The 19,372-nt window shown below is 47.9% G+C and overlaps 3 protein-coding genes and 1 long non-coding RNA gene across 4 annotated transcripts; 2 read left to right on the top strand and 2 right to left on the bottom strand.

Moving 5' to 3' along the window:
• Positions 1–1,033: 1,033 nt before the first annotated feature.
• LOC146272384 (uncharacterized) lies at positions 1,034–4,638 on the bottom strand. The gene is made up of 6 exons (XM_084705623.1): positions 4,348–4,638; positions 4,097–4,216; positions 3,904–4,022; positions 3,673–3,823; positions 3,416–3,540; positions 1,034–3,334 (listed from the first exon to the last, which is right to left on the bottom strand). The coding sequence occupies exons 1-6, from the start codon at positions 4,613–4,615 to the stop codon at positions 1,166–1,168; spliced, it is 2,952 nt and encodes a 983-aa protein (XP_084561749.1). The 5' UTR covers positions 4,616–4,638; the 3' UTR covers positions 1,034–1,165.
• Positions 4,639–5,895: 1,257 nt separating this feature from the next.
• On the bottom strand, positions 5,896–9,135 carry LOC146272383 (proline-rich transmembrane protein 3). Its single transcript, XM_084705789.1, has 3 exons — positions 8,769–9,135; positions 8,442–8,522; positions 5,896–8,348 (listed from the first exon to the last, which is right to left on the bottom strand). Exons 1-3 carry the CDS (start codon positions 9,133–9,135, stop codon positions 6,673–6,675), a joined length of 2,124 nt encoding a protein of 707 aa, XP_084561915.1. The 3' UTR covers positions 5,896–6,672.
• Positions 8,736–9,306, top strand: LOC146272382 (uncharacterized). Its single transcript, XR_014766671.1, has 3 exons — positions 8,736–8,817; positions 8,969–9,119; positions 9,269–9,306. It is a non-coding gene; the product is annotated as an uncharacterized LOC146272382 (long non-coding RNA).
• Positions 9,307–11,979: 2,673 nt separating this feature from the next.
• qrich1 (glutamine-rich 1) lies at positions 11,980–19,152 on the top strand. Its single transcript, XM_084704263.1, has 12 exons — positions 11,980–12,251; positions 13,237–13,514; positions 13,706–13,765; positions 13,851–13,991; positions 14,313–15,371; positions 15,918–16,071; positions 16,362–16,516; positions 16,749–16,863; positions 16,986–17,094; positions 17,538–17,689; positions 17,999–18,089; positions 18,189–19,152. Exons 2-12 carry the CDS (start codon positions 13,266–13,268, stop codon positions 18,370–18,372), a joined length of 2,469 nt encoding a protein of 822 aa, XP_084560389.1. The 5' UTR covers positions 11,980–12,251; positions 13,237–13,265; the 3' UTR covers positions 18,373–19,152.
• Positions 19,153–19,372: the final 220 nt, after the last annotated feature.

Below are 19,372 nucleotides of genomic sequence, written 5' to 3'. Positions count from 1 at the left end.
GACCTCCAGCAGGCCACTGGTGTGAATGTCTCTGCCCAAACAATCAGAAACAGACTTCTTGAGGGTGGCTCACTGCCCAGCACCATGGAGCTCGCTTGGCATTTGCTATAGAACACCAGAACTGGCATGTCCGTCACTGGCGCCCTGTGTGCTTTTCACAAATGAGACCAGGTTCACCCTGAGCACCTGTGATAGACATGAAAGGGTCTGGAGAAGCCAAAGGGAACGCTATGCTGCCTGCAACATCGCTCAACATTACTGGTTTGGTGGTGGGTCAGTAATGGTCTGGGGAGGCATGTCCATGGAGGGACGCACAAGTCTCTACAGGCTAGAGAATGGCAGTCTGACTGCCATTAGGTATAGGGATGAAATCCTTAATTGGACCCATGGTCAGACCCTATGCTGGTTCAGTAGGTCCTGGGTTCCTCCTGATTCTTAAAAGCCAAAACAGCATTGCCTTCTTCCTCAAATGTTTCCAGCAAGTACAACACTCAAATACAAGGGATTCTTTATTTAAATTTTAAAGTCTCATTGAAGAAAAGGAGACAAGTGGGTTGAAAAAAAGAATCGTTAAGAAAGTTTAGTGTATTTGGCTAAGAGTCTTCAAGGGCAGGTGAAGAAGGGAGTGTACCCTTGCTGTGAGGACCAAATCCAGGGATCCTACTCTGGTCCTCAGGACTAGTAGTGGTGGAATACTTGGGGGTTGCCTCTGGCACCTGTTTAACATTGGATTGAGGGGAAGGATCATCTTGGTACATGACATCATACATTCTAACAGGAGGCGCCATAATCTGACCCCACTTTCGCTTTGAAGGCCTGTAGAGGGCTTTTAGACACCCGGGAGCTGCAGCAGAGGTGGGCACAAATTTTGTAGGGGCAGGTGTTGGGAACGGTCCAGGGAACCAGGGAAACCCGGGGTACAAAGGGATACCTGGGAAACCGGGGTATGAAGGGAACCCAGGGTATGAAGGGGGCATAGGCAAATCTGGATCGGTAAGGTCTGCAGCAGTGGGGTTCTGTGGATCTGAAGGTGCAGCCCTTGTGGTGGTTGTTGGGAACGGTCTGGGGTACCCAAGGTAAGGAGGGAACCAGGGGTAAGGAGGCAGCTCTGCTGAGTCAGGACCAGTAGGGTCTGCATCGGTTTCAGTGGTTGGCATCAGGGGATTTACGGGTGCAGGTCCTGTTGTGGCAGATGGAGGGGAACCGGGGGACCCTGGAACCTGAGGGTATGGAGGGGAGCTGGGGTACCCTGGAACCTGAGGGTATGGGGGGGGGCTGGGGTACCCTGGAACCTGAGGGTATGGGGGGAGCTGGGGTACCCTGGAACCTGAGGGTATGGGGGGGAGCTGGGGAACCCAGGGTAGAGAGGCAGCTCCACTGACTCAGAATCAAGAGGGTCTGCAGTAGTCTTGGTGGTTGGCATCTGGGGATTTACGGGTGCAGCTCCTGTAGTGGCAGATGGAGGGGACCCAGGGTACCCTGGAACCTGGGGGTATGGAGGGGAGCCTGGAACCTGGGGGTATGGGGGGGAACCGGGGTACCCTGGAAACTGAGGGTATGGGGGGGAGCCGGGGGACCCAGGGTAGAGAGGCAGCTCCACTGACTCAAAATCAAGAGGGTCAGCAGCAGTCTTGGTGGTTGGCATCTGGGGATTTACAGGTGCAGCTCCTGTAGTGGCAGATGGAGGGGACCCGGGGTACCCTGGAACCTGAGGGTATGGAGGGGAGCCGGGGTACCCTGGAACCTGAGGGTATGGAGGGGACCCGGGGTACCCTGGAACCTGAGGGTATGGAGGGGACCCGGGGTACCCTGGAACCTGAGGGTATGGAGGGGAGCCAGGGGACCCTGGAACCTGAGGGTATGGAGGGGACCCGGGGTACTCTGGAACCTGAGGGTATGGAGGGGACCCGGGGTACCCTGGAAACTGGAGGTATGGAGGGGAGCCGGGGTACCCTGGAACTTGGGGATATGGAGGGGACCCTGGAACCTGGGGGTATGGACGGGAGCTGGGGACCCCAGGGTAGAGAGGCAGCTCCACTGACTCAGAATCAAGAGGGTCTGCAGTAGTGGGTGCAGCAGTCTTGGTGGTTGGCATCTGGGGATTTACAGGTGCAGCTCCTGTAGTGGCAGATGGAGGGGACCCGGGGTACCCTGGAACCTGAGGGTATGGAGGGGAGCCGGGGTACCCTGGAACCTGAGGGTATGGAGGGGAGCCGGGGGACCCTGGAACCTGAGGGTATGGAGGGGAGCCGGGGGACCCTGGAACCTGAGGGTATGGAGGGGAGCCGGGGGACCCTGGAACCTGAGGGTATGGAGGGGACCCGGGGGACCCTGGAACCTGAGGGTATGGAGGGGACCCGGGGGACCCTAGAACCTGAGGGTATGGAGGGGACCCGGGGGACCCTGGAACCTGAGGGTATGGAGGGGAGACGGGGTACCCTGGAACCTGAGGGTATGGAGGGGAGACGGGGTACCCTGGAACCTGAGGGTATGGAGGGGAGACAGGGTACCCTGGAACTTGGGGGTATGGAGGGGAGACGGGGTACCCTGGAACCTGAGGGTATGGAGGGGACCCTGGAACCTGGGGGTATGGAGGGGAGTTGGGGACCCCAGGGTAGAGAGGCAGCTCCACTGACTCAGAATCAAGAAGGTCTGCAGTAGTGGGTGCAGCAGTCATGGTGGTTGGCATATGGGGATTTACAGGTGCAGCTCCTGTAGTGGCAGATGGAGGGGACCCGGGGTACCCTGGAAGCTGAGGGTATGGAGGGGACCCGGGGTACCCTGGAAGCTGAGGGTATGGAGGGGACCCGGGGTACCCTGGAACCTGAAGGTATGGAGGGGAGCCGGGGTACCCTGGAACCTGAAGGTATGGAGGGGAGCCGGGGTACCCTGGAACCTGAGGGTATGGAGGGGAGCCGGGGTACCCTGGAACCTGAGGGTATGGAGGGGAGCCGGGGTACCCTGGAACCTGAGGGTATGGAGGCGAGCCGGGGTACCCTGGAACCTGAGGGTATGGAGGGGAGCCGGGGTACCCTGGAACCTGAGGGTATGGAGGGGAGCCAGGGGACCCTGGAACCTGAGGGTATGCAGGGAAGCCGGGGTACCCTGGAACCTGAGGGTATGCAGGGAAGCCGGGGTACCCTGGAACCTGAGGGTATGGAAGGAAGCCTGGAAACTGGGGGAACCCGATGCCTGCAGTGGTTGGTGCAGCAGTTGTTCTGGTTGGTATCCAGAGATCCGCAGGTGCCGTTGTCAGAGCCGCATTTGGAGTGGACGAGCAGGATACTGCAAACTCTTGTCCATTCACGAGCAAAACGAGGACGTAGTCATCATCCTATAAAAATGCAAGACAGTGTTAGAGAATCCAAATATGCCATTATGATTTGTGACCAAAAGCTGGAACTGTAGACCAAACCTCTTTCATGATGCAGGGTTCTTTGTACGGAGCGCTGAGCATCAATCCTCTAGAGTGTGATTGTGACACCACAGTAAATCCACAAAGTTCCCCGGATGACAGCAGGGGCTCCCATACGTTAGAGACTAAATATAATTGTAGATATTACTTGTTCACATAGAAAATTGAAAATTCTTCAACAACACAATACTGGTTAACCTAAAGATGGTAATGGTTGAATTATCATGAGCCATCAACATCAACTGCTTTAAATTTACCTTTCACTTTGAATGCCTCTGCTGCAATATTACCCATGTTTAACACCATGCCATTCATGAAGCAGGAGACAGAAGGGGGAGGAGGTGCAAGAGGACAAGACATTTTCATGGATTCCCCCCACAGCTTCAGATGCAGTACATGATCCCCACCCTGTTGGAAGAGAATTTTGATTAACATTCAATGACAACATAAAGAGGTTTGAAAAGGTCATCAGCCCCATTATGAATTACCTGTTCAGTAACGTGGCAACCTTGGTATGGAGCTACAAAAAGCACATCTCTGCGTGACCTTCTCACAGAGAATCCACAATGAGAAGGCATCCAAGTCAAGGGAACGAGAGACCCCTCACCTACAGAAGGCAGAACCTCAGATTGAACTACACAACTTCACTAGAAATCCACAGGATTGCGTCATTAATCTCACCATTGTCAACCAGAAAATGGGGAGTCTTCACGCCCTTCACCCGCAAGGTCATAGCATCATCTGTACACTGCACCAAAGGTCCCATGCGTTTGAGTTTGGCATTCATCAACAGGTGCCGAACTAAAAATACACATTTAAATACAAGAGAAAAGGTAAATTTGAAGGTCGTATTCTGTCATTAAATTCTGTCGGTAAATATTTTAGCGGTTACTAAAACACGTCGGTAAAAGTGACGGAAATTGACTACTCACAATTCAATCTAGCTGTTTGGTTATACCCTTTATAATCTGAATCAAAGGTAAGAGATCCGTTTCGAGTAATAACGCCAGCAGTGGCTACATATTCTTTTGCCTCAGTAAGACCTTCTCTTTCATACGTGGCCCCGTATTCCCTCAGATCGGTCTCTTTGTTTTGCTTAAATATATTGGTATCTCTTAAACTTCCAGATGTAGGCCTAACTGCTAAAAAACATGTCACCAGGTAAATAGAGCACACTACAGGATAATTTGAAGGCACCATGTTGAAATGTGTTTCACCGCTAATTCCACGATGACAATCACAACGCAGCACAACTACAGATTTAGCTGCTTTAAACTGCTCGCTCCTATTACACGACCAATCCAATTTGAGGTAGGCTTGTAGGCTAATAATGTAGCCTAAACGCACCTGAAGTGCATTAAAATCACTGGTGTGTGAACACGCTGCATTAGTTCAAGTAACTCTATACGTTTGGTGGATTTGTTATTGTAAAAAAATATATAGGCTTCCTCAATCAAAAACACAAGTAGAATTCGGAAAATGTACAAATGCCAATCTGACTGTGACTCAATTTTTTATGAAGTTTTGAAATGTTTGTTTCTGTACTTGTTGCTTGTAAAATATTTAGGCTGCCACTTTAGGCTACAAACTTCAATTATAGCTCTGGACATTGTAAAGATTGCTTTCAGGATATAACAAATACAAAATTACGAATGATTAAATAAATAAATGAAAGAATAAATAGATGCAAATCGATTAGCATGTTACAATTCTATATCGTCTCCAAATTCATGATAATCTTATGATCCAATTTTAAGAACATTTAGTTGGGTAATGGGACAGCAAGTCTACTATTAATATGGAGAACGTATGTAATAATATGAGTCAGTCACAGGTGTATCTAGCTCTATTTTGGGGGGGCTGGAGCCTCCCCCAAAGTTTCATTAGCCCCCACAAATGTTTTGTAGCAAACCAGGGGAGTCAGGCCGGCCAATCCGGCCCTCGACTGCGATTGGGGGACGTGATAGAGGGCGTCTACCTGCCGGTCGAGGTGCTGCAGCCACTGGGCACCTGGCACAGGACACACCTGGAGCCCATCAGGCAATCAGGTGAGGGCTTAAAGGAGAGCCAGCCCAAGGCCCCGGGGGGGGGAGAGGAGAGAGAACGAGAGAGACCACCCTGGATGAGGATTGACAGTAACCTTTCCCTCTGCTTTGCCCCCAGAACTGCACTCCCTAAAGGACCCCAGACCCCGGACGGGAAGACCCCTAATTTGAAGTTTGTCCCACTACCCTGAAACCCCATTTAAGTTAACCCCCGTGTCTGAGTCCTATTTTTGGTATATCGGGCCTTCAAGTCCCCTGGGCTGCTACAGTTTTTTATAAAAAAATATATATATGTATATCAATGTGTTAATTTCTCTTCCTAAACCCCACTAGAGGACACTATTTAAAAGGATATTTTCAAAAATGTCTTATGTGGGAACATGCCCCCACACCCCCCTAGTTTTGCTGGGTCACAGAAAAATGATAGGTTTTATCTAGGGGCTTAGCCCCCCCCAAAAGTGGGAAACAAGATTCGCCCCTGGAGTCAATTATAGGCCTATCAACGCAAAAGTGTATTTGTACAGTATAGGTTCATGATAGGGTTGTGCATTTTCCATAAACGATAGTTGAACACATTAACAATCACTTCGATTAATTACAGGGCTCTTAAGTCTCAAGCATTCGCCATGAGACTCATGCATTTCAGACATTTCACACGCTGAGAAATAATGGATACTTGTCCTGCTACAATTCATGGACGAAGCGCAGGCATACTGAGACGATGATTGTTTTAAAGACTAAAAAAAACCTCAGAAAACATCACCAACAGCCTAATGTTAGACATTTACAAGGATAAATATAGCGGAAACACTGGGGCATAACTACTGCAATTTCTAGGCTAACAATGTAGAAGGCAAACTCAATACAGTAACCGGTAAAATGATTTCCCGCAATTAACCCATTAATGATTAATATCTAGCCTACTAGATACAAAACATGTTCCGTACATTCTTGTGTATTCCTTAATAGTTTATTAGCTTGTAAACATTATCATACATTAAAAGTAAACATCTGTTTTGGAAAACTCACAAACCAAAGCAAGTTTTTCTAATATTTGGCTACCATACGGATTCTAAAAGAACAAATGCATGACTTCATTCCAATGCAATCTATAATTGTTGAGCATTGGTGCTTTTCCTGAGTCCACTCCGGAATCAAGCCATGACTGCTGACTGTGAAAAGAGATATTGCTTTGTTCAAAGCTTCCACAGCTTAAAGGTCTGTGATGTCATCAGTACTTCCCATACTAGACCGGCCATTCTCCTGAGAGACGGCCCAGACCCCTGGCATGTTGGACCTGGTTGAGTCCTCTCCCGGGGTCTCCAAGTCAGGGCAGGGTGATGGCTTCTGGTCCCCAGCTGAACCCTCAGGAGGTTCTGGTGTCTCCTCCCTAGCATTGAAATGGTCAGGAGTTGTCGTTTCAGAGGCAGTCTCTAGTGCCCATCTGTATCCCACATTTGCAGGAGTGGTAGGTGTGCTCACACTCCCACTGTCCCCCTCCATGTTATGAGTCCAAGGAGGCGGTGGAGGTGTAAAGAGACTGCCCACACCCACCAGGTGTCCGTGATGAAGGGCGCTGTCGATGCTGCGGCTGAGGTTGATGGGAGACAGAGGACGCATGTCGAACTCTATGAGGGAGAGAATGCACTCATGGTCGCCCACTCTTTGCCACAGGAGGGCCGCCTGCGAGTCACAACTGGTGCTGGAGGCAGGGTCACTCTTGTGTTCGGGGGTCATTTCGCTCACACTGGTTGGTTGTTCATTACACACGCCGCCCACAGCGACGTCTCCTCTTGATCGCTGATACTCTGCCCAGTTGTTCGGCAGAAGATCCGCCAACCTTTTCTCAGACTTTCTGAATGGCCCTGTTCGCAGGTCTTTCAACACGCTGTCAAGAAAGGATGCCCCCTTCACACCATTCTGCCTTTCCTGTCTGAGGTCGCTCCTCGTCCTGGTCCTCCCTGGCCTCCAGAAGATCCAGGAACCCAGCGCTAGCAAAGAGAAGCCCCAGGCGAGCTCTAGCACCCGGGCCCAGAACTGTCCCAGCCACCAGCCCCAGCCAAAGCGTCTCCAGTTCCCCAGTAGTTCGTAGAGCCAGAGCAGGCTGTAGATGTGGAAGCCGCAGCACAGTAACCCTAGGAGGGCACACACAGCAGTGACCCGCCTGGCACTTTCCTCAATCCTTTGGGGAGGATCCCATTGAGGGATGGGGGACCTGACCAAGGAACGCAGATGAGAGAGGGATTGTGTGAGGATCCCCAGGCAGAGCGGTAGGCCCCAGCAGAGAGAGAGGCTCTGGAGCACAAGAGGGAGAGCCGGAGCCAAACTCGAGGAGAAGAGATCCGCCGACAGCAACAAAACGCAGTGCAACACAGCCAGACATCCGACGTAACAAGGGTGCTGCAGTTTGAGGGGAAGCAAAATCAGTTTCCCCCCTCTGAGGGTGAACGGAGCCAGGGCCACCTGCGCCCAAAGCAGCAGAGGCAGGGGCAGGTTGTGGAGCGTTGTAAGAACAGGCCGAGGCAAGATCTGCCGTGTGCCATACGGGTCAACGAGAAGGTGCGCAGCCTGCAGAAGACTTGACAGCAGCAGAAAGCCATTGACCAGACCCAGGGCACCACAGAGGGGGTAAAGCAGAGTGGATGCACCCATCATTCCTAAAAGTGCCCCACTAGCCAGTAGCAGGAAGAGACCAGCAGATCCAAAGACATGGAGTTCCCAGGCAAAGGCCAGTGTGCGACTCAGGTCATCCCAGAGCAAGTTGGTGCCATTGGGGTTGGTGGAGACTACACATGGGCTCAGCCCCAGCACACACGGGCGACTTGGTCCAGAGAGGCCTTGATGTGTCATCCGGCCAAATATACTGTAGTGGACCACAGACTTCTTGCCTAAGACAGTGACAAAAAGAGAAGAAGAGATGTAGCTGTGAAAACTTCAATGATTTGTTTAATATCAAACAAATACACACCAAGTATGCATACCCTTTTTTGAGTCTTCAGACAGACTAGGGTATGGTGACTTGTTGGTTTGTGTGTCAGGAATTGGCTCAGAATCGTCCTTCCCTGTAATACATTGAAAGGGTGAATGAAATTGTAATTCTAAAACTGCAATGATGGTTTATGGTTCCCAACCCTGGTCCTCAGGGCATTCAAATGAATGGTCATAAGCAGGCTTCTGCAGAGCTGGATAACGACCCATTCATTTGAATCAGGTGTGTTGGAGCAGGGAACCATCTAAAACATGCAGGACAGGCGTGCCCTGAGGACCAGGGTTGGGAACCACTGCAATACAGTACTGATTCCACTCACCTGTCACAAGCTCATCATTGACCAAAAGGATTGGACGCTTTCCCAATAGGTCACCCACTGTTGTCTGAGAGTTTGGTGTCATTTCATTGTCTTGGACTGGGTGACTTTGCTTTGACTGATCTGGTAGACTGATGGTGTGTGTAGTGGTCAGAGAAACAACCTCAGTGACAACCCCATTTTCATCCTCATTCTTTTCCAAGGTTTCATCAAAGAGGGCCTCGTGTTGATCTAGTCTATGGTGCTCCAAAGGCCTGAGTGTTGATGTTGCAGCTGGGAGCCAGAAGCCAGTAGGGGCTACGCTCAAGATGCTTCCATAAGAGCACTGCAGCAGAGCCAGCACCACGAGAAAAGGTGAGAACAACTCCATAACTCAGTGTTGTGTTTATTTACAAATCACATTTGAGACCTGCGGAAAATCAAGGAAAAGGCCACAGTCAGGCATTAAAGAACAAGTAGGAAAAAATGTATCTGAAGAGTTTATTTGTTGTTATCTTCAATAGACTTCCATGGTCGTGACGTTTTGACAGATCACCACACGTAAATATATATGAAGAAACTACAGTAAAAAGCCCACATTCAACTATTTTGAATGTAATCGACCTTGTGTATGTCCCTGTCTTATTCTACAGTAAATTCTGCATATATGAAAGGGTTTTCGGAGTAAATGAGAAGAGCAGTAGGCTGAGGATAAGCTTGTAAAGACAGAGGTTAAAGGGTACCAGCTTTCCAGATCATTAATCTGTGTGTGTGTGCGTGTGTGTGTGTGTGTGTGTGTGTGTGGGATTGCAGTTAAAACTGATCTCTGCGATTTGGAAGGTTGCCGTCTAGGTTACACAGGAAATGTGGAGGTGGAGATGTTGAGCCCAGGTGCGGGCAAGATTGGCTGGGTGTGTCTGCTGACGACTAATGCGACCACGTCTGTAGCATACGTATAAAATATAATCTACTCCATATAAAATTCTATCAGGCATTTATATGGCAATACATCACACATACAAAGTGTAGAAATGTAAATGTCAGATTCAAAATTAATATCAATATAGCTATAAGTGATATCCACAACATTCTAACATGTATTTTCTTTTTTTTCTACTAAATGTGATATAATGACAAGAATGTAACAATCACAAATCAAAACTGACTTTCAAATCCTTTGTCAGTACTCAATACTTGAAATGAAATAATTGTCCACGGTATGTTTTGAAAAAACATAGTCATAGCACATATTCAAATTCATTCACTTGCTCACTCAAAACTAATTTATTTTCTCCTCGTTTCATTTACCTGCCAGAAGTAAACAAACCAAATGTACACCGTTGAGAGTCAAATTGAACACTATTAAGACCAACCTGTGAGCTCTTGATCTCTGCTTCTTGTTCAATGGATAATTATCTAACGTCCTCCTTCCAGTGGTCTTGGACTGAAGTGACTATCTCTCATGTACTGTAGACATCGTGAGAGGCAGTTACTGTGCAGTAAAAGCTGCCCTTACTGGGATTAATTGAGTCAAGACTTGAAGATGACGTTTAATCACTGCACCAGCTGCTTGCTTGGCAACCTCACCACTTATTGTCCTCAATTGAAATGTGCCGTTTCTACTGTTCCATGAAACAGGTTTCTCACATATAATCTTTGGTCACCTTTGGGGTATATCAAAACGACTCTGTGACAATAAATGACCTTTTTGAAGTGATTGTAGTCACTTTATTTGTCTTTCCTCTCTCCCCCAGAACAGATGTGTCAAGGTAATCCCTTCGTTCTAAGGATTAAACTAAGACCATTAGTGGCGCACAAAGTCAAGAACTAGTTCAAAGCCAGAAGCGCACGAGGACAGAAGTAAACTTTTGATGCCAAGTCATGGTTTATTTATGCTAAGGCTTAGCTCAAACATGACATTGATTTTAAGAGGGCAGATGTCATACAAAATATGTTCCTTAAACATAAGAGGCTAACAAAATGTATGATCAAATATATCATTGTTTTTTGTGGGTTTATACACCCACAAATAAAATGTGATGAATCGTAACACCTGAAAACAAGGCAATCTGCAGTGTCTGATCAGGTGTGTGCGTCTCTTTTCTGTTCTGTATCTCTGTGAAATAAAGACTGGAAAAAGGTATTGCATTGCTATGTTTAAAAGGTGTTAAAGGATTCAATTCAAAACCATATCCACTGGATCACAGAAAGGGTAAAAGAAACAGTGTGGGAATTAACTGTTTCCTGTCTGATATGAAGATGGGGTAATGTGTGCATGCAACACATCTCTTCAGGTCCACCTTAAGAGAGCAGAGAGGCAGCCTGTTGTGGCGAGAGTTGGGGGAGGCTCTCACTGGGTCATGCCTGGCTCTTTAAGGCAGACTGTGGCAGTTGGATTTTAGTTTTAAAGAAACACACACATTCAAATGGTTACTATTAAAGTCATAGGCTACATGAGGTGTCTGAGGTGGTAAAACAATCAGGAGACAAAATACAGTGTAGAGAATAAAGTGGTTGCATCATGCTGATTTTAAATCAGATATCTCTTGTATATTGGAGGATGAGACAATGTTCTTAGTTTTGCATTGACAATGGAGATGATGTTGGCTGTAAGAAGATATATTATATGAATGATATGTCTGAACTTGAAACTGTTTTAGTGAATAAAACAGTTGACACCTGTTGAAAACATCAAAACATCAATTTAAATATTGCTTTAATTATTTTTTTACTTTTCAACTCTACACTTTAACAAAAAGACAGACACGTTATTAATATAATGTGCTTAATGTGCTTAGTGCTTAATGTGCTTTGAGTCAACGTTCCTGGTAAAACCGGCATACATAAAAAAAGAAGAAAAAAAAGAAAAAGTGATAACAGGAGCAGGGCAAGCAGTGGACACCCTCCTGCCTTTAAGTAAGATTGACCCAAGTAGCGCCAGTAAGTGGGCCACTATTCAATAACTTGTCTACTGAAAAACGTTACAGTGGGCTAAATGTGTGTCCCTGAAGTTTTAACCAAAGCGGCAATAAATAAATATTCACAATTCACATAAAGTGAAAATAGCTGTATATATAGGCTGTGACAATGCACTGACTTTTAATCTCGTGGTGGAATTATAAAACCGGATGCATCATTATTTAAAGTAGCATACAAACATTAGACAACTTTCTCTAAATGTAGTTTGTAATGATTATGAGATATGGTCCTCACCAATGACAGTACCTTCCCATTACAGACCGTGCTCGTTCCCGCAAACATGAAAAGTGATTTGTCGTGTGTGCACGTCTGGATCTCAAACCATAGCTGAAAGAGCGTTTTCATCCGTTTCATGCGGCCGTGCCTTCGTAGAACAGTCCGTGGATTCACGTTGTTTCAGAAGGCCTACTTCCGTCATTTTGTCTAAATATTTGATCATGGTTAACATTGTTTCCATGAACAGTTGCAGAGCACATTATACAAATTGAACATTTTAAATATTCGAAATTGCACTGGAACGATCATATCGTGAGTGGGTTTTTGTATCTTTCTCGTCTAACAATGTTGTCGAAATAAGAACACGTCACGCGCTAGCCAGTTAGCTAGCCTTCTACGTTACTGCAGACAACATGTAATTGTTGTAATTAAATGCAACTGTATGTACAGCTACACAAATGTAATTTATCTGGTAGCAATTGGCATGTGCATAGCAAATATGGGTTGGCGTTTATCGAGTTTTATTTTGAACGCCGTGCCTTGGCGGAATGAAGAGGTTTTGCTTTTTTTAAGGTAGCATGGCAAGATGTAGCTAGTTTGCTAGCCTTATCGCTAGTGGTACTTTGCTAGCAGCTAGCTAGTGCCGCAAGTAGTAATGTGCTTCAACCCGATTGTAGTGTTGAGAGGCGATAGTTTATTTTTGTGAAGTGTGTGCACCCCTTCATAATGTGGTTGTAACAGGAGACATCATATTTGGTAGCTACTAGTTGGAGAATCAAGCGATTGGTTGTTAAATTGCTAATTGCCTTCTCGCTAAGCTAACTGGTGACACAAGCAATATATTTCTAGATACCTAGTTAGCTATGTATATTTTTCTGGCTAATTCATGATGGTGCAAAGCCATCCAGATTTGAGCAATGTCCCCTTACAGTTGTCAATGTAACCGTAACCCAAGATAAGTGGGTTCCTCATATCCCACCACGGACTATATCTGCTTAAAATACTACAAGTCTGGACAGTGTACAGAGTACAAAGTTCTTGACGAGAGAGGGAATTGCCTGCACTTTGTCCAAGCTTCCCTTCTACCAGTAGAAAAGTCGAGGGCTACAGTACATCACTCATGCAACACTTTGGCCATCTAGTGATGTATATATTTAAACTGTAGGCCTAAAAGTTATAGTTTCCCATTACAATTTCACACAGATGTGATCCATTTTGTTAAACAATGTTACATTGTTTTGTGTGACACCATTTGATTCTCTCCCTGCTTCCCCAACTGTACTCATCCCACGCACAGGCAAGGATAGCGTGTTGCTGTGACTTGTCATGAACGAGCCAGAGAGTGGAGTGGTCTCGTTCGACGAGTACGTTAGGCAGAAGGCCCGCAGTGTGCCCCAGCATAGGATGAAGGAGTTCTTGGAGTCTTTGGCCAATAAGGGCCCAGAGGTGATGCAGGAGTTCAGCCAGCAGAGCAATGCAGCCACTACCACCACCATGGTGTACCAACAGAGTGGCAACTGTGTCTACACCGACAGCACCGAGGTGGCCGGATCACTCCTGGAGCTAGCATGTCCAGTAAGGGTCATTTTAAACTAACTGAAATGTTTTTAAACCTTTCTCGTTTTTGTTGTTGTTGATCAGAGCTTACTTTGGCCTGTTTTCAGTCATTATTTGTCATATTCTAACAGGAACCTTTCCTGTAATGTCGGTACTATGAAATATATTTTTAACTCTTGGGTATTATCGTCCTGTCTCTGTGTAAACAGGTTCAGGTGACCTCGGCTCAAATGTCACCCCAGACATCTGAGCAGCAAATTCAAGTTCAAGTGAGTCCCTAAATATCTTTCTTAATCACTCTTTAAGAAACCTGCTTTGTGAATCGTATCCTGAACAGTCCTCCCCCCTCCTCAGGTGCAGATACAGGGACAGCAGGGACAGGCCGTTGGTCAGCTGCTCCAGGTGGCTTCCCCTTCCCAGCAGGACATACAGGGCATCTCCACCGCTGCACAGCTCGTCCAGCAGGGAGAGCTAACTGAAGAACAGCACCAGCAGGTAGCTCAAATGGGGAGTCAGGTGGCTGAGCGGTTATGGAATCGGGCTAGTAATCAGAAGGTTGCCGGTTAGATTCCCGGCTGTGAAAAAAGTAAGGTGTGTCCTTGGGAAAGGCACTTCACCCTACTTTCCTTGGGGGGAATGTCCCTGTACTTACTGTAAGCTGTCTGGATGAGAGCGTCTGCTAAATGTAAATCATTTGCATAGTGACACATAAGCCTCTGAGCCTGTGTGTTTGTATTTACGAAGTATCTCCACGTCCTTAATTGTTGAGTTTATCTATGCCAAGTTGGACTAGCATCGTATTTTTGTCTGTTGCAGATTCAGGCTCAGTTGGTTGCAGCAGTAGGCCAGCAGATTCAACTTCAAGGAGGCCAGCAGATTCAACAGATTCAGTTACAAGGAGGCCAACAGATTCATCTACAAGGAGGCCAACAGATTCAGCTTCAAGGAGGACAACAGATTCAGCTTCAAGGAGGGCAACAAATTCAGCAGATTCAGTTACAAGGAGGGCAACAGATTCAGCTTCAAGGAGGCCAACAGATTCAGCTTCAAGGAGGCCAGCATATTCAGCTTCAGGGAGGGCAACAGATTCAACAGATCCAGCTCCAAGGAGGCCAACAGATTCAGCTACAGAGCGGCCAACAGATTCAGCTACAAGGCCAACAGATTCAGCTTCAGGGTGGTCAGCAGATCCAACAGATCCAGCTGCCAGGTGGTCAGCAGATCCAGATCCAGACTGTGGAGGCCATGTCTCCATCCCAGCAGCAGGGCTCTCCCCGGGAGGCCGAGAGGAGGGCCGGCGCCTCCCCCACTGTCCTCCAGCCAGCCAAGAAGCGCAAGGTGGACGTCCCCATCGCCGTGTCGTACGCTCTGCCCCAGGGACAGCAAGTGGCAACCGTCCTGGCCATCCCTCAGGGGCAGCAGCAAAGCTATGTGTCCCTCCGTCCTGACCTGTTGACTGTGGACAGCACACACCTGTACAGCACCACGGGCACCATCACTGGGCCCGCGGGGGAAACCTGGACGATCCCTGTGTACTCAACCCCCCAGCAGCAGGGCGTGGCCCACATTGCCATCCCGCAGGAGGCTTACAGCACCGTCCAAGTGGCGGCCGGCCATGACAAGGACAAGATGGCCGCCATCTCGTCGGCAGGGTCGGTGGCGGTGCATTCGGGCGCGGCGGTGACGGTGGCGTCGGGGACGCAGGAGGAGGTGGTCCAGACGCTGTTCCCGGCGCAGTTCATGAACGGGAACCTCCACATCCCGGTGGCGGTGCAGACGGTGGGCGGGGCCTACAACACCACCCAGTCGCTGCACATCTGGGACCCTCAGCAGCAGCACGGCCAGGGAGGAGAGGAGCAACAGCTACACCTGCAGGTCAGAACAGGGAACCGTCACGCCGTCTGTCCTAGACCCCCTCTGTAGGTCGCCTTGCTGAATCCTTAACCTGTGAACGAGTGAGTTCTAAATATTTCCGACGCTTCCACCAGAGTGAGTTATTTTTGCAAAACGGAATCTAGCTAGCTTTAGTTAGCTTCCGTTACCTAGCAACCTAGCATAATACTCGTAGCTATGCTACTACCTGCTAGTGCTACTTGTTAGTCTCCTAATTGTACATTTTAAAGCCATAATATAGCGTTTGTCACATAGTTTATTTAATCTATCGGAAAATAGTCGGTTGGAATGTTCAGAATCACGCGTGTGACGGTACTCTGTGGAGCCCGCTTTCGAACGATCACGCGTGTGACGCTACTAATTAACAGGATAAGGTTACACCTGGTTTGTTTGAGGAGGCCGGATCGCTGGGTTGTGGATGATGACACTCTCTCTGACGAGCAGGGGGTGGTCTGCGCAGGCCGTCTGGGTGCCTTTTTTAAAAGGCGCCGAGTTGGTTTTCATCAGCGTGTGTTTTACGCCGTTCAGGCCGAGGCGGATGGACAGACGGAGGCCTCTACTGAGCTGCTGCTTCCTGTCTCGCTCAAGCCAGAGGAGGGCCTGGAGGTGTGGAGGCTCTGGGCCCAGCGCAAAAATGCAGAGCTGGAGAAAGAGGAGAAGCAGAAGCTAGCGCCCATTGGACGTGAGTCTTCACCTGGTCGCAAATTGAATTTCTACTGTTCATGGAATATTGGTTTCAAATGTGCCGTGTTCCTTTGTCCTGCTCTTTCTCTCTCTGGCTTTCCCCCTCTATCTCTTTTCCTCCTCTTTTTTTCTCCCTCTCTTTCTTTTTGTCTCTCCTTCCTTCTTTCTTTCCCTCTCTCTCTCTGTCTCCCTCCTCAAACGAATTCCCCCTCTCTCTCTCTGTCTCCCTCCTCAATCTAATTCCCCCTCTCTCTCCTCTCTCCTCCTCCCCCTTCTTTCTCTCTCTAGGTCGTCAGCCCATGCGTTTCCAGGAGGACCTGGTGTCGAGTGCAGTGGCTGAGCTCAACGTGGGTCTGGCCCTGATGACCCAAGAGGCCCGGGGGCTGGAGGGAGAGCAGTTTGAGCCGGATGCTCTCTACTACGTGTTCCTCTGTATACAGAAGGTGACGCAACCCTCCCTGACGTTCCCATTACGACTGCAGGAAATCCTCATGCGCAGTCACACAGTACAGGGGCCGAGGTTTCATTATACAGGGGTCGGGACATGTCCTACCCACTTAAGAAAACATCAAATCTGCCCTCCCAAACACACATCTTTTCAGTAAGAACGTTTTATTTGATTGCCGCATCCTCAGTTATATGTAAGAATGTTTTCTTTTTCTCCCAAACTTGTAGTATCTCTTTGAAAATGGACGAGTGGATGACATCTTCTCCGATCAGTACTACACACGGTTCTCCCAGTGGTTACACAAAATCCTGGATGATTGGAGACCAACTGTCCACCCGTTGGGTAAGTTAGTAGGCATCGCCCCCGTTGCTCCCTACCACATGATTTGATCTAAAGCACTCGTGATTGATTGGTTGTTGGCAAAGTGGTGTCTTTGTGGTGACGTGCGATGTGGGTTCTCTCAGGCTACTTCATCCCCAGTCACGTGACCGAGGAGATGTTGTGGGAATGCAAACAGCTGGGCGCCCATTCACCAGCCACGCTGCTCACCACGCTCATGTACTTCAACACTAAGTAGGTCATTGCAGTCGTTCATGTCTTGTAGCTTTGCTTGTCCACCAAAATGGGTACACATCTATATTTAAGAAGAAATTGACTTTTTAGGGAGATAAGTGATCTGTTAATAAAATGATCAACATAAATAGGGTTAGCCCAATGAAATGTGAATACTAGGTGTGGGAATCTTTTGGTACCTCACAATTCGAATTGATTCCTGGGGGTCACAAATCAATAAAAAAAAGAGACATTTGTGAATCGATGGGATTCGCTAGAAGAGTGAATCACGATTCAAATGTGAATACATTTTACCCCCACCCTCGCGAATACATATAACAAGCTCTTTTATGATCATTATAATTTGTACCAAAAATGCTGGTGGTTGTCCTTGTTTGATGACATGTTGACATGACGATGCAGCGAGGAGATTCCGTGTGTGACGGCTCGTCTTTACGCCGCAGGTATTTCCACCTGACGACGGTGGAGCAGCACATGAAGGTGGCGTTCTCCAAGGTCCTGAGGCACACCAAGAAGAACCCCTCCAACCCCAAGGACAAGAGCACCAGCATCCGCTTCCTGAAAGGAGTGGGGCCGCACCAGATCGGCCAGAAAGGTGATTCAGATGCGCTCCTCAGCCTCCAGTCTTGTACCACGCTCAACCAGCATGATCCGCTTTTGCAGCGGATGCTAACGTTCAGCCTCCGCGTGAAACGTGTGGGGGCCCAGATGGCTGAGCGGTTAGGGAATCAGGCTATTAATCAGAAGGTTGCCGGTTCGATTCGCGGTTGTGCAAAAATGACGTTGTGTCCTTGGGCAAGGTACTTCACCCTACTTGCCTCGGGGGAATGTCCCTGTACTTATTGTAAGTCTCTCTCGATAAGCTAGTAAATGACTAAATGAACTACAAACTAATATGTTGCAGTGACGGACGACATGTACGAAGAGCAGGGAGAGGATCCTGAGAATCCACTGCGGTGTCCCATCAAACTCTATGACTTCTACCTATTCAAGTGGTGAGTATCTTCCGTCCCCCGTCCCCTGTCCAATCGCAAGCTTAAAAACTATGCCTACGCTCACTCGAAAATCCTCAACTGACACCTCTCATCTCTCAGTCCCCAGAGTGCGAAAGGGCGCAACGACGCCTACTACTTAACGCCGGAGCCTGTCGTGGCCCCCAACAGTCCTATATGGTACTCGACTCAGCCAATCACAAGCCAGCAAGTGGAGCAAATGCTCACACGCATTATCATGGTGCGGGAGATCCAGGAGGCCGTAGCACAGGGGAGCATTCACTGAGGAGAGGAGGGGCCGGAACACGGACATTCCCCTGGACTTAGCGGCCTTCCGCTCTCGTCTCTCTCTTTCACACAGTCCTGGCTCTGGCTTCCCTTCTCACTCCCAGAGCCTCAGCAACTCTTAAGGAACTCTAAAGTGGTCTCCAACTCTATCCCCAAACGGTTTCAGTTTACATCCACGGACGTGAGCGACACTGTTTACAAGAGTTGATTTCATGGCCTTTTTAAAGAAGGAAAAAAAAAGACGAAGAGAGAGAAAAGAACATATTCCTCAGTTTTGTTTATCTTAATCATGACTGTTAAAAATGATTGTCACCCTCATGCCTGATGCGGACTGACTGATAAGTTTGTTCTGTTGGGTCATGCGTGAGTACACTCATCACCTAAGCTCTTTGCTTCACGCTGTTTTGAACGACAAAGAGCAGGAGAGAGCTGATCCATGCGGTCACTCATAACTCAGAAATCATTATAAACTTTCTGCGTCACCTGACATTAGAGGGTTAAATTCCCCGACTAACTCAGTCTAATGTATAAATATTGTGCGACTATATGGACATTTATCCTTTCTCCTTTTAATCCCCCCCCAACCTCCTCTCAAGTCCTGGACCCGTGACGGGTATTGGGTTCCCCAGAGCAGGATGGATCACGCCTGAACACAGGATCTCAAGACAGGACCCCCCTGCTCAATGTTTTGTTGTTTTTTTTATATTGCATTTACGATCTCCTGTATGTATTGATATTATAAGGCTGACGGAGGCTTGAGCCTTTGTTTTCAAACATGTCTTTTGTACAGTGACTTTGTGCTTGATGATTATCAGGATGTTGTCAGACATGAGAGGGTCTCTGTTAAGTTCTGATGGCTACATGCAATCTGATCATCTCTTAATGTGCAACATCCCAGAAAAAACACTATAATATAGACCATTGCCACACCATGCACTCTGTTTTATAAACAAATATGAGAATATAAGTTTACAGCACTGTCATCTGTAAGCTTAGAC

This window comes from Hypomesus nipponensis, chromosome 9, assembly GCF_054491055.1.
Source record: "Hypomesus nipponensis isolate SF chromosome 9, ASM5449105v1, whole genome shotgun sequence".
In the NCBI taxonomy this organism is placed as follows: Eukaryota; Metazoa; Chordata; class Actinopteri; order Osmeriformes; family Osmeridae; genus Hypomesus; species Hypomesus nipponensis.
Note: the sequence above shows the minus strand (reverse complement) of the source record. Positions and strands in the feature narration are given on the sequence as shown.